At 35.8% G+C, this 18,856-nt stretch overlaps 1 protein-coding gene across 4 annotated transcripts in view; it reads left to right on the plus strand.

Annotated features, from left to right (window-relative positions):
• Positions 1-18,856, plus strand: part of ARHGEF28 (Rho guanine nucleotide exchange factor 28) — a 135,552-nt gene that overhangs the window by 98,057 nt on the left and 18,639 nt on the right. For all 4 annotated transcript variants that reach the window (XM_072416259.1, XM_072416260.1, XM_072416262.1 and 1 more), the window contains 10 exons: positions 1,876-2,002; positions 3,161-3,216; positions 3,820-3,868; positions 5,872-6,019; positions 7,333-7,454; positions 8,100-8,240; positions 12,399-12,646; positions 13,761-13,883; positions 16,017-16,134; positions 17,375-17,629. In XM_072416259.1, the coding sequence (XP_072272360.1) occupies positions 1,876-2,002; positions 3,161-3,216; positions 3,820-3,868; positions 5,872-6,019; positions 7,333-7,454; positions 8,100-8,240; positions 12,399-12,646; positions 13,761-13,883; positions 16,017-16,134; positions 17,375-17,629 (1,387 nt within the window). The remainder of the gene's footprint in view (positions 1-1,875; positions 2,003-3,160; positions 3,217-3,819; positions 3,869-5,871; positions 6,020-7,332; positions 7,455-8,099; positions 8,241-12,398; positions 12,647-13,760; positions 13,884-16,016; positions 16,135-17,374; positions 17,630-18,856) is intronic.

Genomic DNA, 18,856 nt, shown 5'->3' on the forward strand with positions numbered 1-18,856 from the left:
TATTATAGGGAAGGTGAGGCTCCTGTGATGTAATCCCAAAGGAGGAATGAAGAGGTATGTTTACTTTGGTGGGTTCCTAATGGTTTGGAGGTTTACATTTGGTTAGATTAAATAGAGATAATAATCTTGGTAGGAGCACTGTAGTCAGCCGTCAGAGAGGGTTTTCAGGAGGTACAATTTTGGTACAATTAATTCCACTTTAAATTTCATAAAAGATAACAAAGCTTCATTTTTTTCACCTATCCCAGTTCCCACACGAAGTGCTGGTTATTCTGACCAGGACTATGTAATATTCATTCCTGCCAAGCGCAGGGTAAGCCGAGATAGCTTGCGTAACTTTTTGACAGATACCCTGAGCGATCAGATCGGAGGCATTATTGTAGAAGGGACAACGCCTGTCCCTTTCTGCAAAAATGATCTGCCTAGAATTTTAAAAGTGGAACTTCTACGTTAAGCGGGATATTCAGGTGGTGGAGCCTAGGAAATGCAAAGACATATTTCTGTCCATCCATGTGATTATAATTGCTATCCATTTGGTACCAGTTGTGTGGAGCACCCATATTTTATTCGGAAAATGTAAATGTCTATATAAACAACAGACTTGCCTTTGAATAGAATATTTCTACAGCCACCTATGAATGTATTGTTTATTGAGACATATTGGGTTATTTAATCAATTATTTTTTCCGTGTAAGATATTAAATGTTGTTACATTTGGTCCTAGCATTAAAGGGAAATTATATTAAAAAGGAACAGCATTATAAGTCTCATGAGAAGTAAATCTAGTTATTGTCTTTAATTACAAGCATTAGAAGATAATACGATTACAGTTAATGTGATATGACTCTGCAATGTGGTTATACTGTGATGCTGTCTAGAGGCTGCCATAATTGGTGTTATCAATAATACAGGTCATATATTTATATGTAGTACTAGCTGATTACCCGACGTTGCCCGGGTATTTATTTTTTGCCATCTTATAATATACTATTATATTATATTATAAGGTCTCATGGTCGAAATGTGTCGATGCGTTTCCGAGTGCTGGTCGAACATAGCAAGTTTGGTTGAAATGTCTCTATGCATTTCCTAGTGATTACATACACACATCTATATATATATATATATATATATATATATATATATATATATATATAACACATACATACATCCATCCAAATATAGCTCTGACATATAGCACAGCGCTGTACAATGATCAGCGGTGCACTCACATGCTAAGTCTGAGCCATATGTCTAGCAAGTTTGGTTGAAATGTCTCCATGCATTTCCTAGTGATGACATACATACATACATACATCCAAATATAGCTCTGACATATAGCACAGCGCTGTACAAAGATGACTGGTGCACTCACATGAGTCTCAGTCATATGTATGGCAAGTTTGGTTGAAATGTCTCCATGCGTTTTCGAGTGAAACATGCTCACACACATATATACTTCCGAATAAATATATATATATATATATATATATATATATATATATATATATATATATATATATATATAGATGTCAGCCCAGTGCACTAAGACAAAACATGTTTAAGGCGCATTTGCTGCAGCACACTATGATGTACCGTCTGCCCTGTGTTGTGACACATTGTGTGTCAGGTAGCATCCCACAGTTTAAAACTTATGGTAGAAGCAGGGGGTTTGTGACAAAGTAAGCTTCTCTAAATCTTATAGTCCGTGTTTTGTCTCATCAAGAAGTAACAGGTAGGTATAAATGTATTTGGAAAACCTCATAGCTGATATTGGTTTGATATATTACATTTTGCTGCTGTTATCTGTTGCCTTCTGATGTTTGATGGCTGTACCTTTTGTTTACTTCACATGTTTTCCTCTTCTCTTAATAGGGCAAAACAAAGGATACAAAGGAGAAGGTGAACCGCCACCAGTTTGTACAGGGCACATTCTCTGGTGTAGTACCATGTTTAGTATGCGAGAAAGCTCTCCTTGGGAAAGAGTCATTTCAATGTTCCAGTAAGTACCAGTGCATGAGATATTGTACATTCCATTCATATAAATGCTTGATAGATCTGCGAACCCAAACTTGGTCACTGAAAGAGCTATATCCCATGGCCAAGTTGTTTCCATACATGTGAGAGAACATATTTTAAAGGCTTTGGTGAGAGCCATTCAGGTTTTTCTGTTGTCTTCTGATCACATGGCATTCCAGGTCCACTGGAATGTGGGAAATGCACTTGGAAGTGGAACATGCTATACTCGGTGAACTTGGCACTCACTGTCTTTCCCCAGTTTTTCAGGTTTTGATGCTGGGTATCATTCAGCCTGGAAGACTGGACATCTTGTAGTGAGGAGGTCCTGTTAATTGTAAAATACAGCTGTAAAAGAAAGTGTTGCAGTCAACAGTGTTTTTTCTTCTTTGGGATAACATACTTACACTTTAAATGCCAGTTAAGTGTGATTAGAGAGGCAGAGCATTTACCCACAGGTAAGGGTTCGGTAGAAAAATCCAACATTTGAGATTTGGTTCTCAGTTCCCTATTTTATTTTCCTGACTGTCATGTTTTTTGGTTGTATTTACTTGTGGTAGCTCTTTTAAAGCTAGTTTACTCTAAAGGAATTTCAGGTTCTTCAATATTTAACCAGAATTGCAGTTTCAAGGTCGGCACACACTTACATGAATAGCATGTAGGATAACCAAGGCCAGCTATGTGTGTACAAGTTGTATGTACTGTTTCTTCAAGCAGACAATCGGGGAGATTCTGATCATTGTGACAAGCCATACACAAACTCCTAGATTCCCATGTGTTTGTGTACCTGATAAATGCATTGAATGTTTGTTTTTTTTATTGTCCTCTAATAGAAACAACTTCATCTCAAAATTACCTTCAATGTTTATTTGATTTGGTAAAATATACTGACATTACAGATGTTAGGTTTATGAAGAGTTTATTTACTGATAGTTCATGGCCTGTGCTCCCAAGCTGCTAGGTATCCCAAGATGGTGCTCAGCAGGGCCTGCTATGGTGAATAAATAATGCATGGATAGGAGCTTGTCATCAAAACATCATTCATAGTGCCTTCTTTGGCTTCCTATAGTAGCTTTGTGTTTGGGTGATTTAGTCATTTTGTTTCAGTTTATATTCATTTAATAGGAGTTTTCCTTCTTTTCAGATTGTAATGTAAATGTACACAAGACATGCAAAGATTCTGCTCCAGCATGTACAAAGGTGATGTAGATAAATTTTTCTTTTTGTTACCTTTGCATCTTATATTTACAAAAATCTGGGAGCTGTCGTACTTGCTTTTAAAAGTGCTGTAACCTTCATTTTGGCTCCACATCTTGGTAACTCACTGAAGTAGAACCAGCATGCAGTCTGAAGATTTGGACTTTCATATTTCACTGGCTGTATGCTTGTTCCAGGTTACTGAATCACTGGGTAGTTAAAATAAAATGAATGTCCCTTTATGGCATATCATGGCATATATTGTTGCATCTGGCGTATAAGACACATTCAGTGTGTGCCAGGCTTTCTAAGGACTCCACATATGTGGCTTGGTATGGCAGCTCCTCATCTCTGGCACATGACATGTTTCATCCTGACAACACAAAGCACAAAAGAACAATTGGGTTTGCAAATGTAAATATTTGCAGATCACAAACTTACCAATCAGCAGTTTTTATTAGCTCTTTTTTTTTTAAGTTGACATTTTAAAATGTAGTATCCAGTAGATTAAGTGGTTGATATGGTATGGCATCAATCTTGCTTTTGTGTTTAATAAACCAGCAGCCAAAATAATGGTGTATACATTTTTTTCCTTTCTTCAAACAGAAATTTCAGGACCGGTACAATACAAAATACAAACCGGCAGTCATTTCAAGTATGTAGATTTATTACTGTATTATTCATTGTTGTTTTGTACAATAAAGAGGCTGACCTTTTTGATGGACCCCTTGTCATTTTGTTTATTGTTTATTGAGGACAGTTCTTCTGAAAAAAAGGAAATTTTCCTTATTGAGGCCAACTTTGTAGCCATTGGCCACACATTCTAGGATTCTCTTTGTTTGCCAAAATTCACCTGGGCAAATCCAGACATTTTTTTGTAAAAGTAGTGGTCATGCCATCACTGTATTACACTTAGCTTGTGTAGAGAGCAGAGTTGTGGGAGAGCCACAGCTCCTTGTACAGGCTGCATTCAGCATCTATTTAGTGCAAAAATCTTAAAGAGATAAAGAAAGGGCACCAAGATTCAAGTATGAATATGTATGTATTTTGTATAAGTGCTTTTGTTTTTTTGTCTGGATTTCAGCATAAACATACAATTTTTGAATCTGTATTAGGCACTTTGCTTTTTTTTCATCTGCTTGCTGATTAGCGTCACGAATTATAGAGACCTGAAATAAGCAGAGAACTTACCCTGATTGCATGTGGCTAATGTGATACTCTTGGTAGTCTATGGTTCCCTACACTTTTTTATATTATTAAAGTAGTGTGTGGTGGATATCTCTATATTTTGATTGTGCCTAACTCTGGTTTATATACCGGTAATTAAAAAAAAGACAGAGAAAGATAGAGTTTTCGGCACAAATATAGAAAATATAATTTGTAGTACAAGTTTACATACAAAATTTGAAAGAATTATATCCTTTTTACCCATAAGTCATAATATTCCCTTATGATCTCTACAGGATTTGATCAGTTTTCACAGAGTTAAAAAAAACAATTACAACCTTTTCTCTGTATGTCACAATAGTTTCTTGCGATACATACAAAGTTTTGTTCAGGCCTGCTGTGGCACTATACAGGTTTCAGCTAATATTAAACAAATATACATCACCATACAATGGCTAAGTAGGTATGAACCCTTTCATAGCAACCGTAGTACCCTACGCGTTTCGCCATAGTGGGCTTCCTCAGGGGTAGTGATAGGTCAATAAAAAGTTATCCATGTATACATACGGGGTTCAGGTGATCTAAATTTACAAACATAAATGTAGGGGTTCAATACACTGCAATGTTCAACATTACAAAAATCATATATTTCATTCAATTTTGTTCATATATTAGAATTATTAGAGAATAACACCAATAGTATAATAATTTAGTGAAATAGAAACAGATAAAACTTACACTTGCCATAAAGTCTTTAGGTAATGAAAACAGAGTGGCATCAGTGTCCCACAGGAGTGCAGTTAAGGTGCTTTCAAAGTTAGGGGTATTGCATGATTCACTTTTACCTGCCTGTATGCTAAAAAATGTGATGTAAATAAGTGTGTGACGTGGCTGTGGTAGAATTGTGTGATCACAAGAGTGATTGAACAGACAGGTCACCTAAATGCATAATAATGTTGTATTTAGTTGCTCTAACCAACTACATACCTTTTGTTTTCCTCTCCCTATGAATTTGTCCTACTGCCTTCTCTGATATGACACCTAAAAAAATATCTTTCATCATTATGTGAGCACATCGGACAAATTATTTTGTATCTGTTAAAAAAATAGTTTCTTAGTTCGTTGCTTTTTAATCCAGGGCATTTTTTTCTGATTTAAATTATTAGTAGTCTGGTTCTGGAAAGAAGGCTGGATTGAATTGTGGGACTAGCTGAATATGTCCTGTGCAAGACTAATGAATATACTATAAATCAGTGCAGCACTCCAGAAACTTGTCATTGAGTAGCTCAAAAATCTGTTTTGTCTTGAAAAACTTATGAATCATCATTGTCTTCTGTTGTTGTCTAATGTTTATAAAATGTTCCAGAGATACATAGTTAGATCATATACCAGCCACATCCCTGCATGCATTTTTCAGACAATGCATATGCATTCTTTACTTTTACTAGTAAAGTGTTATGTAATATATTTTTGTTTCTGCACTGTTGACAGATTCCTCATTCAAGGACATTCCTCAGCCAGTTCCTTCAGCAATGCCTCCTGTGACATCTGTGTCTGTTGGCTTTTCATGTGGAAAGAAAGATGGCGCTCAGTCATTTCATCCCCTGTCCAAGAGTGTGCCTGTGCCGGCCACAGAAAGGTCTGTAATACTGATGTTTGAAACTTTTAACACATTAAAATAAAAAATGAATTCTGAGCACAAATTACAGCTTTTGGTCTTGGAAATCAATTAGTTATTGAGCTTCCTTTACTTGAATAGGAAAAAAACAAACATTAGATATGAATAATCTCTTTAATTATTATATATTTGCAAACAAAAGTATGGCTATTGCAGGACAGATACTGTTGGAGACATCAGTTGCTTAGTGGGAAAAATGCTTAGTAAGGGAATTTGCCCTTGGAATGTGACAGTAGGTAGTTTGTACAAGGGAGGACATCAGAAGGTCTGACAACCTGTTGTATGTGCAGGAAATGAAAGCAGGAGTTATAGGAAAAGGCAGCATGTACAAGGAAGGCATACAGAGGGTATGGGAGAGGGCAGTATGTGAAGGAGAGGAGTACATGGAGTATGTGAGGGGGGAGTTTGTGCAGAAAAAGAATGCAGAGGGCTGTATGTGAAGAGGAAGAGTACAGTGAGTATAAGAGTGGGCTTTATGTAAAGTGGAAGAATGCAGATAGTATGAGAGAAGACTGTATGTACAGGAGAGCAGGGTAGAAGGCGGTATGTGCTGGCAAAAGGAACAGAGGGTATGAAAAATGGCAGCATGTACAAGAGAGGAATGCTTTGGATATGCCAGGTTCAGGATCTTGGCAGTGGGAGATAAAGATAAACGTGAGCACCTTTTTATTACCATTTAGGTTCACTGTAGATAGGTCACTGTAGTCCAGCTTTGCTCTCATGTTTATGTCATTGGCTGCAAACCCAGCTTCATAGTGCCATCTCCTTCAGTATTACCAATAGCTACAGTATCCTAAACCACCTGTGATTTCAAAAACTCTTGTTCCCCTTTTCTGTGTGAAAGTCATTCATGGGAATGTGTTATGGTGTAAAAGGAATATTGAAAAATAGATCTGCAAACTTCTGGGAGATACACAAAACTGTCTAGCCAAGATATCTGGAACGTAGGAAAATCCCAGAATATGTGGAATAACAAAGCCACTTCAGTGTTCTCCTAAGCCCCTTTAAGCCAGTTTCACCACCTGGCACTTTTCAATAACCACCTAGCTGTTTTTGGGTTGTTAATGAAAAACTGTGTCACAATACAGGGGTAGACAACCATCTACAGCTACAGTCTATGTCACGGTCAGACAGGCTTCCTTTAAATATTAGTTATTTTTCACAGTACTTTATTTATTGGTGGATGTAGTTGTTTACTATGTAGCCATCACAGCATTGCCTTCTGTATTCCCAGAGAAAAACTATAACTAACTATATATTTTTCCATCATTTAGGAAATTAGATCAGTCATTAGAATCTGATGGGGACACAAGTGGCTCTAGATCCAGGTCACAGTCTGATGAGCTATTACAAACATTGGGGACCCCACCATCGATGGATGCTTTTCCTATTGAAGGTTCAATTACAGTTATTTTTGAAATGCATGTTAATATGTTCTCTTTAATTGTTTTGTTAGGTGTCACCATAGTTTTGAATCCCAAACAAATATAAAGAATTGTCCACCACAGTCACTTAAGGCAAATTTGGAGGATTCCATTTTTCCAACCATTATGTTTTCAAAGACTATAGGAGTAAAATAAAGCAGCTAGAAAAAAATGAAAATAAAATGGATTATATATATGACCATGTAGATAGTGTGATTTTGTGCTGCAGTTTTTATACTCACCTTTCCATCATCATGGAACTGATAGTGGCCAGTGTCATTTGGTATCTTTGTTTTCCTATACTTTTACCAAATATTATTATTAATAACCACATATATAACTTTCAGTTTTTGAACAGTACAATATGCAGTGCATTGAGCTGTTTTCATTACCTCTTCTTTCAAAGGGTTACAAAAAGGAGCATGGTCAAACAATCATGCTTACTCTTGAGTAAATTCAAATAGACCCATTTAAGCTAACTGTAATGCAGGAGAAAATCCATTGACACTTACCGAGATAAATCACACTCCATATTGAGGGTCTATGACACAAACCAGGAGGCACAACAAAGTAATACACATGTAAAATGGGTGATTGTATTTCTGTTTTTTGCCCAGATGTTGTAGATGTGGCCCTATGGAGTGACTTCAGCAGTGATGCTCAGGAGTTTGAAGCAGAGTCATGGAGTTTAGTTGTGGATTCCATTTTCTGCAATAAACAGGAAAAAGATGTTATTAAAAGGCAAGATGTTATTTATGGTGAGTAAATGTGTAAAATCATATACCTACATTGTTTTATACATACATTGGCCCAGGTTTATTAAAGCTTTCCAAGGCTGGAGAGAATACACTTCATCGGTGAAGCTGGGTGATCCAGCAAACCTTGAATGGATCTGGTCCAGGATTGGATTACCCAGCCTCACTGATGAAAGTGTATCTTCTCTAGCCTTGGGGAGTTTTCATAAATCAGGGTCATTGTTTTTGGTGGGGATGGGGGCTGTTTAAAAGTAACAAATTTAAATAAAACAAAAAGGTTATGGTGGAAGAAAAATCTAAAATCAGCAGAAATAATAGGGATTGAGCAGAAATACGTTTTAATACAAATCGAATGTAAGATTTCTTTAGGTGATATATTATGCATATCTAAAGCCACATTAATTTTTAAATGAAACAATAGTTACATAGAAACAACTCTAAAATCAATCTGTGGGATATTCATTGGTAAAAAGTGTCCTTGTGTACAAATGATGGATCAAATCTAATCAGAATTCAGAAGTTCATTGGAAGGCCAGAATATTTAACATATAAACAATGTTTGGGACTTTCAACCAATTGATTACTAAATGCAAAACTGGCAGCGTGTCTTCTTATGTTTAGTAGGTCTAATTGTCATTTCACACATTGACTAACTTTGCAAACACATGTTAGCATTCACCAGTCATTGCTGGAGCAGGTTCTAGGAACACTTGTGGAAAACTACTGTTCTGTAGACATTTAGCCTTTAGTGAAGTCACAGAAGAAGTGAATATACTGTAGTAGAAATGAAATTATTTATTAGCAGGGCCTAGGATAAAAGGCCTGGTTGGTCTGTTTTTGTGCATGAAAAAAATTGTAAACGTGGCAATCTACAAGCCTAAGCTGGAGCAAGTGCATGTAGGCAGGAAGTGAGAAGCTGGATACGATCCACAGTTTTGAGATTGGAAAAAACATTTCTTTTGTTTATGGTACACAGTGCTTCAGAAAATTAAATATCATTCCGCATTTACCTGTGTATTACTTTAGCCTTTAGCTCCCAGCATTTAGAAAACCCTTATTACACATTAGAAATGTACTAAAAGCCTATATGTATTTCGCCGTATGGTTAATTTTTTTTTGTATCCCAGCCTGTTTTTGTGGGAAGAGTGGTGAAATAATAAAATCTTTGTTATTAAATTTTAAATTACCAGTATTGGCAGCAGAACAAAAGATATGGAGCGGAAATATCTCAGTGGGGGACACCTGTTTCAGTAGGAAGGGGAATTCTTTCTTACTTTTAAGGTGATTTCCTTTCACCTTGTTTTTTTGGTCTTCAGGACAGGAAATTTTGGAACATTTTCTCTAAAACACTGAGACTAAAAAAAATAGTTTTCACTTTTAGTTCTATTAGTGTAGAAAATGTCTGCTGAGCTTTTTCTACTACTGATTGGTCAAGTAAAGGTATTGGATGAGAGTCTTGATTAAATTATAGTTTTCCTGCCAGATTATCAAAGTAGCCTTTGAGAAAGAGATAAATCAGGTTGCATAATCCCTATGTTCAATATATACTCAAATATAAGCCAAGGCTAAATGCCTCCTAAAACTTGTATCCGATTTATACTCCCCTGTCACTAGTTTGACACCTTATATCCTTGTCCCACTCTTGTACACATACTGGTAGTTACTTTTTTGACTCTGGTGGCCAAAGCTCTCCATCATCCCTGAATCCTTTTTTGACATCACAACTAGTGCTGGGTTTTGACAGGTGAGAGCCAGGTTTGTAGCCAGGAGTACAGACAAATACTGATTTGTATGTATTTAGTGCTTGTATTCTGCACCTTGTTTCCCCTGGGGATGAGGACTTAAGAGAACATGTCAGTGACAAGGAAGGAAGTAAGAAGCGGGGGACGGGATTTGATGAAGCAGGGGGAGGAATGATGCCATACTATATGATGATGAGGAATGATGCTACTAGGCATCAGGGGTGCCAGTTGTAGTATGTGTTGCATATTTATCAACTGCTGTTTTGGAGTAAGCAATAGCGGACATATTTTTTACTGTAGATTTATACTCAAGCAGTACTTTCTGGTTGCTCGGGTAAAAATACGTGCTTCAGTTTATATTTGGATAGGCTTATACTTGAGTATATACTGTAAGATTTGAACTATGAAACAAGCTAGCTTTTATTGAATTATTGTATGCAATCATTTTAAGTAAGGGGGCTCATCTAAAAGGGCTAGTCAGGTAATACATGGCAATTTTTATATTTAATTTAATAATAATGACTATGACCCTTTAAAGCTGTTACTGTGCTAGATCAGTTAAGGAAATCAATTTTTCTACACTCTCCAGCGTTGGTTCCTGTTTATGTTCTTCAAAGAGTCATTTTCAGAGTCTATTCAGGAGTGTTTACAGTTCTTTGTCAAATGATTTCTTTCCATTGGTGGAATGTAAACAGAAGATTGCAGAGTTTCTATGCTTTTACCTTCAGATTAACGTCTGGAGACCAAAACAGGAAATCCGGAGTCCTGATGGAAGAGATTTTGTGCAGGTCAAGCTCAGTCCAGATCCAATGGCATGTGTGCTATTTCTCTGGCCCATCTAAAAGTCGTTTTGTAGGACTTAAACAGTTTCAGTGCATAGATGTTAGTCAAGATATTAATGTACTTAAAATATATACTAGACTTAGACTGTCAAACATGTCTCGAGTTACAAGCAGTATTCGCACGACAGACATGGCTTACAATTTTCATGCCATGTAGGGTTACCTTAAAGAGCATTTGTGGAAAAAAACTGTAATGGGGGGGTCAGGTATTTTTTTATTTTGTGTGTGTGTATATATATATATATATATATATATATATGAAATTTATATGTATGCAATCTAAGATTCAACCAACTGAGTTATCTACAGGGACAATATAGCAGTGGCGGGTCGAATCAAGCTTCAGACAGAGATGTCCTTAAAGTGTTAGTTGCCCCCAATAACTGGTGCTATTGATCTCTGTAAAAAGGATTTTTCATTATGGAGGGTATAGGAATTTAACAGTTTTTTAAAACAAAATCGAAAAAAACTAAAGCTGCACCTTCTTGCTGAAAATGAAAATACATTGTAATAGTATGACCTTTTTCAGAGGTCAGTTTTATACATACCGACAGGTGCTTTAAAATAATACACTGTGGTTTGAATGCCCTTAAAGTCAACATTATTGCCTATAATCTCTGTTAAAGTACCTAAGGTGAATGTTCACCTCAGCCAAGGGCACCTGCCGGAGTCTGATCGTAGAGAAAAATAAATCATCGGAGATGCATATTTATTTTGTAGTTTATGCATGGACTGTAGGCACCTCAAAACAACCCTGCAACCTTCAAAACCATGCAATATAAGATGTGTTATAAGTCCAGTAATGTAGGCCCTTACCTAACCTAGTCTTTGAGTTGTACATTAGGCTGCCAGACTATGTTGTATGCAAAAATTAATTTTCATCTATCATAATTTGGTAATAAATCTACTTTTTAATGTAATGTAGTAATAATGAAATTATAATAATGCAATCATGGGAGAAAGTCTAGTGATAAAAATAGGCCACAGAAAAGGAAGTCTTAATAATTGAATGACCTGCAAAATTATTGATATTTTAATTCTCCATCACCTCCATGCAAAGTTGCATACTTTTTGTTATGTAGATTGTCAAATGGTGTTATTCTGTTAGGGATATATTTTGTGAGCAAGAACAAGCTCATATGATCCTTGGCAATGTTTTATTGTAAAATTTATCTGTAAGGCTGCCATAAATCATTTAGGCAATGCTGGGTATTTGTGTGCACACTTTATCAAATATTTGCATATCATATACAAATTAAAGTACAAACTTTAAAACCTGATGTCATTTCGGTGTAAGGAGGGTAAGAAATAGCTTTGATATTGGGCAAAGTCAGGTAGCAAACAGAAACCAGCGAGCTTTGACACATTTAGAATTAGAACAATGAAAGATGATTGCTGGTTGGCTTTTAGAATTCTTGGCAAATTACTGGTTACCCTATTATGTAAGATACAATAATACTATTGGGTGAACACTGTGTACTTGCACTCTATGCTTATGAAGCATTTGGGACATCTTTGAGGTCCAGGTTATTTTAGGATTGCCGTACTATCCTGTTGTTGTTTTTACTGCCTTGCAGAGCTTATGCAGACGGAACTGCATCATATCCAGACCCTGTTCATTATGTCTGAGATTTTCAGGAAGGGGATGAAGGAGGAGCTGCAGATGGACCACAGCACAGTGGACAGAATTTTTCCCTGCCTTGATGAGCTTCTGGAGAGCCACAAGAGTTTCTTTTACAACCTGCGGGAGAGGAAACAGGAGTCCAAGGAAGGCAATGACAGGAACTTTGTCATAAACAAAATTGGAGATATCCTGGTACAGCAGGTACTGGATATGATCTAAATCTGCACCCGTACAAAACACATTTTTCTTATTGTTACAGTGACTAATGCTCAATTCGAACACAACATTTTTTTGCATATGGCACCATTTCTCAATGATTGAAAGCCCAAAGATAGTACACTAAAATCACCTTTATTTTATTTAGGTATAAAACTACATTGACAGTTCAGGTACAGATGATGTTTTCTATTTTCTAATTGCCCCCCTATTTACTGCATCTCCTGCATTTAGATAAAACTTGTTCTTCAAATTCATCTTCCTTTTATCTGTTGGAGCGCTTCCAATAACAAATACACATGGTTCAGCATTTAGATGTATATAGTGTAGGACAACAATATGGCATTACATTACCACCTTGTGATACATTTCATCTGTGTGGTTTTAGTGATTTTTTTGCTTAGGGGTCCCTAATCGTGAATATTGACACCCCTTATTACAGGCTTGTCACTTGTGATAAACACAGGTTTTTTTTTATTTTGCCTAGATCAGCTGGGTGACAAATCATCAAAAAGGTCCATTCAGTACTTACATAATATTTTACATTTACAGTTTTACATAATATTCAACTCAATGCAGCATACTGTGACTGGCAATTCAGAGATGCTGCTTTAATATAGTCTGTGTCTTCTTGCACTACAGCTGGTTTAATGTTGCAGGGGGTAACCATTTCATTCATATCAATGGTTAGGCAGAAGGTTTATTCAGTGCTGCTTATTTAGTTATGTGTAGTTCATTGAAGCCAAATTCTGAAAGCTGCTGTACAAAACTTCTTTTTCATTTGGAATCAGAGATTGCAATGCCAGATTTTTGCAGAGTCAGTATTTGCAGTTCACATAGTACCAGTCAACTACAAGGACACAACTGCAAAATAGTACCAGTCAACTACAAGGACACAACTGCAAAATAACTACAGTATAGATAAGTTCTGAAATTAGGATATTCAGGAAACCCTACAATTATATTCAGAAAAAGTCACAGCTAAACAACTCCTTGCAATTAATAGAAACTATCTTTATTTATTTTTAGCCTAAGGTGTTGCTTCCTGTAATTGTGAAACATTTAATATAACTTCATTACATTTTTTCTTTTCTATCAGTTTTCAGCTGAAAATTCAGAAAAAATGAAGCGTATTTATGGCGAGTTCTGCAGTCACCATATAGAAGCTGTGAATTTGTTTAAGGAACTGCAACAAAATAAAAAGTTTCAGAATTTTATAAAGGTAAGTTTTGGTAAGCAGTGTCGTGCCTGTGGCTGCCCATGTGGAACGAATGGCAGCAGTTGAGGGCAGTTTTCCATTGCCCATCAAAGTTGTACCATTGTTCATTTATTTTGAACTAAAATGCTGGTGGCAGCTGCTTTGATGGAACAGCTGCCAGACCTCCTATATGAACTAAGTCATAGATTTACCAAAATTATGTAATGTGAGGGTTTACATAAACAAGCCATTTAATTTGTATATAATTATATCATACAGTGACTTTATGAAAGTGTGTTAATGCTATACTGAATAAACAGAAAGAGGGGATTTATTGGACCAGTCTATTCATATAGTCTGATGGAAAAGTGCTCTGAATTCTAGAGCTATGATTAACTTGTTGATCTCTTTGTCTCTATAACTAAAAACAGTGCTGCATCTTCAGGCATAGTAGGAGCAAATGTGTATTCATTAGTAAAAGGTATTCTATAAAGCTTTAGGGGTGAAAAGTGAAAGTGATGCCCCATTACAGCACGAGATCATATTCTAAATATAATTGTGCAATAAAAAAAGTAAACCAAAGCACCTTATCTATCAAAACAGAAATTGCAAAATAATTGTGTAACTTTTTAAATAAAAGGATATTAAATTACCACAAATTATTGCAATACCAATTTTTAATTCCTAGTAAAGCAGCAAAAGTGAGTAAGTAATATATCTGTCTGCACTCAGCCTGCATGAACACTAATATGCATTGTTTAAATACAGCTCTCTTTTATTTAACAGTTCTGTGTATAATTCATAGAGCATCTGGAGAGTATCTACACTTGGCCTAGTATACTCAGTCTTGAGTAAATTTTCCGTTGCAGCACAGCCTGGTCTTGGAAAGTAAATGGGTTTCCGAGACTGGTGCGACATACAAGAAAATCTAAGTAGTTTGCGTTCTTTAGTAGTCTCAGATCTGTTTAGCAGCTCATTTCATATAGCTAATTGATAGGAGTGCAAATTTGTAAACCCCCTGCTCCTTAAAAAGCAGAAGGATTATGAACCCTGTTAGATAAAAGTTGTAGAAAGGAAGAGTATTAAATTAAAGGTGTTGAGCTATCTGTATCCTGCTGTTGTCGGCTCCTAACAAAATGCTATTTGCCTAGCTGTTACACTGCTTCAATACTTTAGGACACTTCAGAGACCCTGATTAGATTTTTTTTTTTTTTAGAAAGGATAAATATTTTTTAATGTTACTGTTTTTTGTTTACTGTCTGTTGCTTAATAAATGTTATTACAAAACTTTTTTTGCTTTACAAATTTTCACATATATTTAGAAATATTAATTATTACAAGCTGTTTTTTATTTTCAAATTTGCACATAGACAATAAAGTACACTTGAGGTGACTGATCACAGGTCATTAAGCTGACAGCTTCCCATCCAGCAGCATCTAATCATTTTCTACCGTAGTAAATCAGTTGTAAATGGAAAGCTGATATTAATACTGCACTGCCTCCCTGTGGCCCATTGTGTGACCTAACATTATTTCATCCCCTTACAAAATAAAACAGAATTCAAACCTCTGCTATATGATTTGATAATATTTACATGGAAACCTTGTCAATATTATCATTGCCTCTGTATTTGGTGGGGTTGTATTTACTAGAGGGATGTGGGTTGTTCACCTAGAAAAGAGAATTGTCTCAATGCATAGGACATTTAACTTTGCCTAGTAAATGAGATGAAGCTCTGTTGACTTCAATGATACAATCAGGTGGAAAAAAAAAACTTTTTTTTTTTTTTTTTAATTCCCTTGAACAGGATTGGCTATTTTTTAGCAAGTGACTTTTCCCCACGTAGATTAAGATAAGTAAATTATCCCTTGCAAAGTCACAATTTACCTTGGTAATCTAAATTCATCTCCAATGTTTTTTGGCAAGGCATTTTTTTTCACAGAGTTCCTATGTTTTGTATATGTTTTGTATAAACACAGGGTACCATCTAATGTAAAAAATGTATCAAAATATAGATGTTATTATTATAAAATATATATATATATATGGTGTTGGCAGAATGTGTTTTCTGCTTTCTACTCAAACTGGGTATCTATAAGCAAACTAACCTTAAACTAAGGGCTTACATTTATGTATAATATCTTTTGTTTTTAAAGGTGACAAACAGCAATCTGCAGGCTCGTCGTCGGGGGATCCCTGAATGTATTCTTTTGGTAACACAGCGTATCACCAAATATCCGGTTCTTGTAGAGAGGATATTGCGCTATACTCCAGGTTAGCCTAAAATCTTCTGCCTGCTAATTGTCTCTTGTATTTACCATGTAAATGCCCTTGTGAGTGTTTATTAATGTTTTACAAAACTAGTCTATGTGTGCTTACTTAAGATACTTTACTACTCTTAAATCTTATAAGCCTATAGTGATCCACCAAACACAATTTATTCAGCAACTGCAGATTCTATAATTAGCATATTCGCTTAGAGCACTGATAACATTGTATACCAAAGATACTTACTAGATGGTGAAACTCAATCAATATGAAACATAGTCATAGAATATACAGCACAGCAAGTAAGAAAGGTATGATCCATTAATGTACTTATTACCTCCCTAGCAGCTCATTTCTTTCCAGTTTTTTATGTCTAAAAGCGGTACATTGTTTTACATGAAAATTTGTTTTACAGTATAATATATAATATAAATAATAAATTTATAGATAATATAATAGATAATATAAAATATTAGTATGAGTATATTAAAGTTTGAAACACAAAATCATGTCAAAATAATAAATTAAATAAAAAAAAAATATTTTTTTTTTAATTTTTTTTTAAAAATAAATAAATATTATACTATTATATTATACTGTAAAATAAATGTTCTTGAAAACAATGTACTGCTTTTACAAATATCAATCCAAATGTATTGCATTCAATACAGGTTTTTTTTATTGAATGCAATACAAATGGATTTTGAATTTCCCGCCCTCCCCCACCGGCAACGTACATACGCAACAACGTCACTGGGAACTCCCCCAGTGACTCATCATGTGCAGAAGACGCCGGAGTAAGACGGAAGAAGACTGGGATCGTGGCAATGGACGACGCCGGACGGTGGCGGATCAGGTAAGGCTGTATTTACTATTGCCTCCCATAGGTTTACCTACCCCAAATGTGCCTCGGGGTTACCGCTTTCAGCAACTTTTTTCTATCCTGAGTCACACTCAGGGTTACCGCTAGGAAGGGTAATGCCACAATTAACTTTCCATGTAAGATGTTTACTGAAATATGCTGGCGGATAAAGGAGATTCTTCCATACATAGATATTCATTACTTATAGCAACACATGCCCTGTGAAATTGTTAGCGCAGTAGATTGTAGATGACTGCAAGACTTGTAATGCTATATTGTCTTGTGGAAGAAATTTAGCTCAGGGTATAATTCACTTATTCAAAAAAGTGGATACTGTTTGTTTCTTGAAGAACCACCTTGACACTTTCCATGTCTTATTGGTAGAAGGAAATGAGGAACACAAAGATCTTTGCCGGGCCCTTTGCTTAATCAAGGACATGATTGCTGCAGTGGACTTAAAAGTCAGTGAATTTGAGAGAAAACAAAGATTTGAAGAGTTTGTAAACAAGATCGAGAACAAGACATTCACCAAGATGAAGAATGGACTCACCTTTACAAAGCAAGATCTGAAGAATAAGGAGCGAGTACTGCTGAATGAAGGTGTCCTTCTGTGGAAAACTGCCACAGGGAGATTTAAAGGTATTCACATTTGCACTGATAACATATATGCATGTGTTTTTTTAATCACTTTTCCCTATTGATCACTTTACTGTACAGAGCATGGCATGCTGAAAGAAAAAAAGCTTTTAAAATCACACATTTTCATTCCATTTAAAAATCATGTTCAGAGATTTAGCTGATGTGAGAGCTTTGTGAAGAAAGCAGGTAACAAGTTGAGGTTTATATGTTACCATATTCTATTCTATGTCAACAGACAAAGCTGAAATGTATAATTCACAGGACAGAAAACAAATAGTAGAAAGAGGGCCAGGACAAAAAAGATGGAAAGGAGTGGGCTGAATGGTGCTGTGGCTCCTAGATTCTACAGCCTGCTTACCATAACCTCAGGTCTGATGGAGCTAAGGCCTGCTTAAATAAATTGGCTCTTTAGTCCACAATTATACACAGTAAATAATACACACTGGCATAACATCCAGCTCTTAGACATTTCTGCAAAAACTAATTATAAAATATACTCACAAGCTATCCCCTCTAGAAAAAAATGTGAACAGTTTAGAATTCAAATAATTTCTACATTTTATTGAAGAATTTTTCACCTTCCTAATGTATTAGGTTACCTCCCTCTCTTCCCTGTACATGACACCCTTAGGCTGCTATGTTTGTGAGAGGTGGACTTTTTGTTATTAGATAGTAGGATGAAGGACTAGAATTGCATAAAATATTCCCACTTATGTCTAGATAAAACAAGTCTATAGCATACCTAACCTCAATATTATTTGGTTTTGTTAAGCAAATCTTTGCTACCTTGTTGCTTAAGTGAAATACCATGCTGGGGTCCTTTAACTTAATCTTGCCTTGCCCAATTAAGGGTTCTGACAGTAAGTGGTTTGATTACTTTAAAGGGGGGTATTGGTTTCCTAGTGGTTGTTTACCTCAAAGAATGTCTACTGTTAATTTCTTCTCCCATACATAGACAAAAGCACACTTCTTTCTTTCTTTCTAAGAAATGTTATTGTCAGCTTGTGAGTTAAATGCCAGATTTTGGTCATACCGTGTTTCCCTGAAAATAAGACACTGTCTTATATTTTTTTTGGCTCCTAAAAACACACTAGGTCTTATTTTCGGGGTAGGTCTTAAAAATAAAAAAAAACTTACCTTTCGGAAGACGCGAGCCCGAGTTCTGGCTTCTGACAGGCGGAGTGCATGTAGTATCACTCCACCTGTGACAGGAGCCGGAACTAGAAA

This window comes from Pyxicephalus adspersus, chromosome 6 (genome assembly GCF_032062135.1).
Source record: "Pyxicephalus adspersus chromosome 6, UCB_Pads_2.0, whole genome shotgun sequence".
Classification (NCBI taxonomy): Eukaryota; Metazoa; Chordata; class Amphibia; order Anura; family Pyxicephalidae; genus Pyxicephalus; species Pyxicephalus adspersus.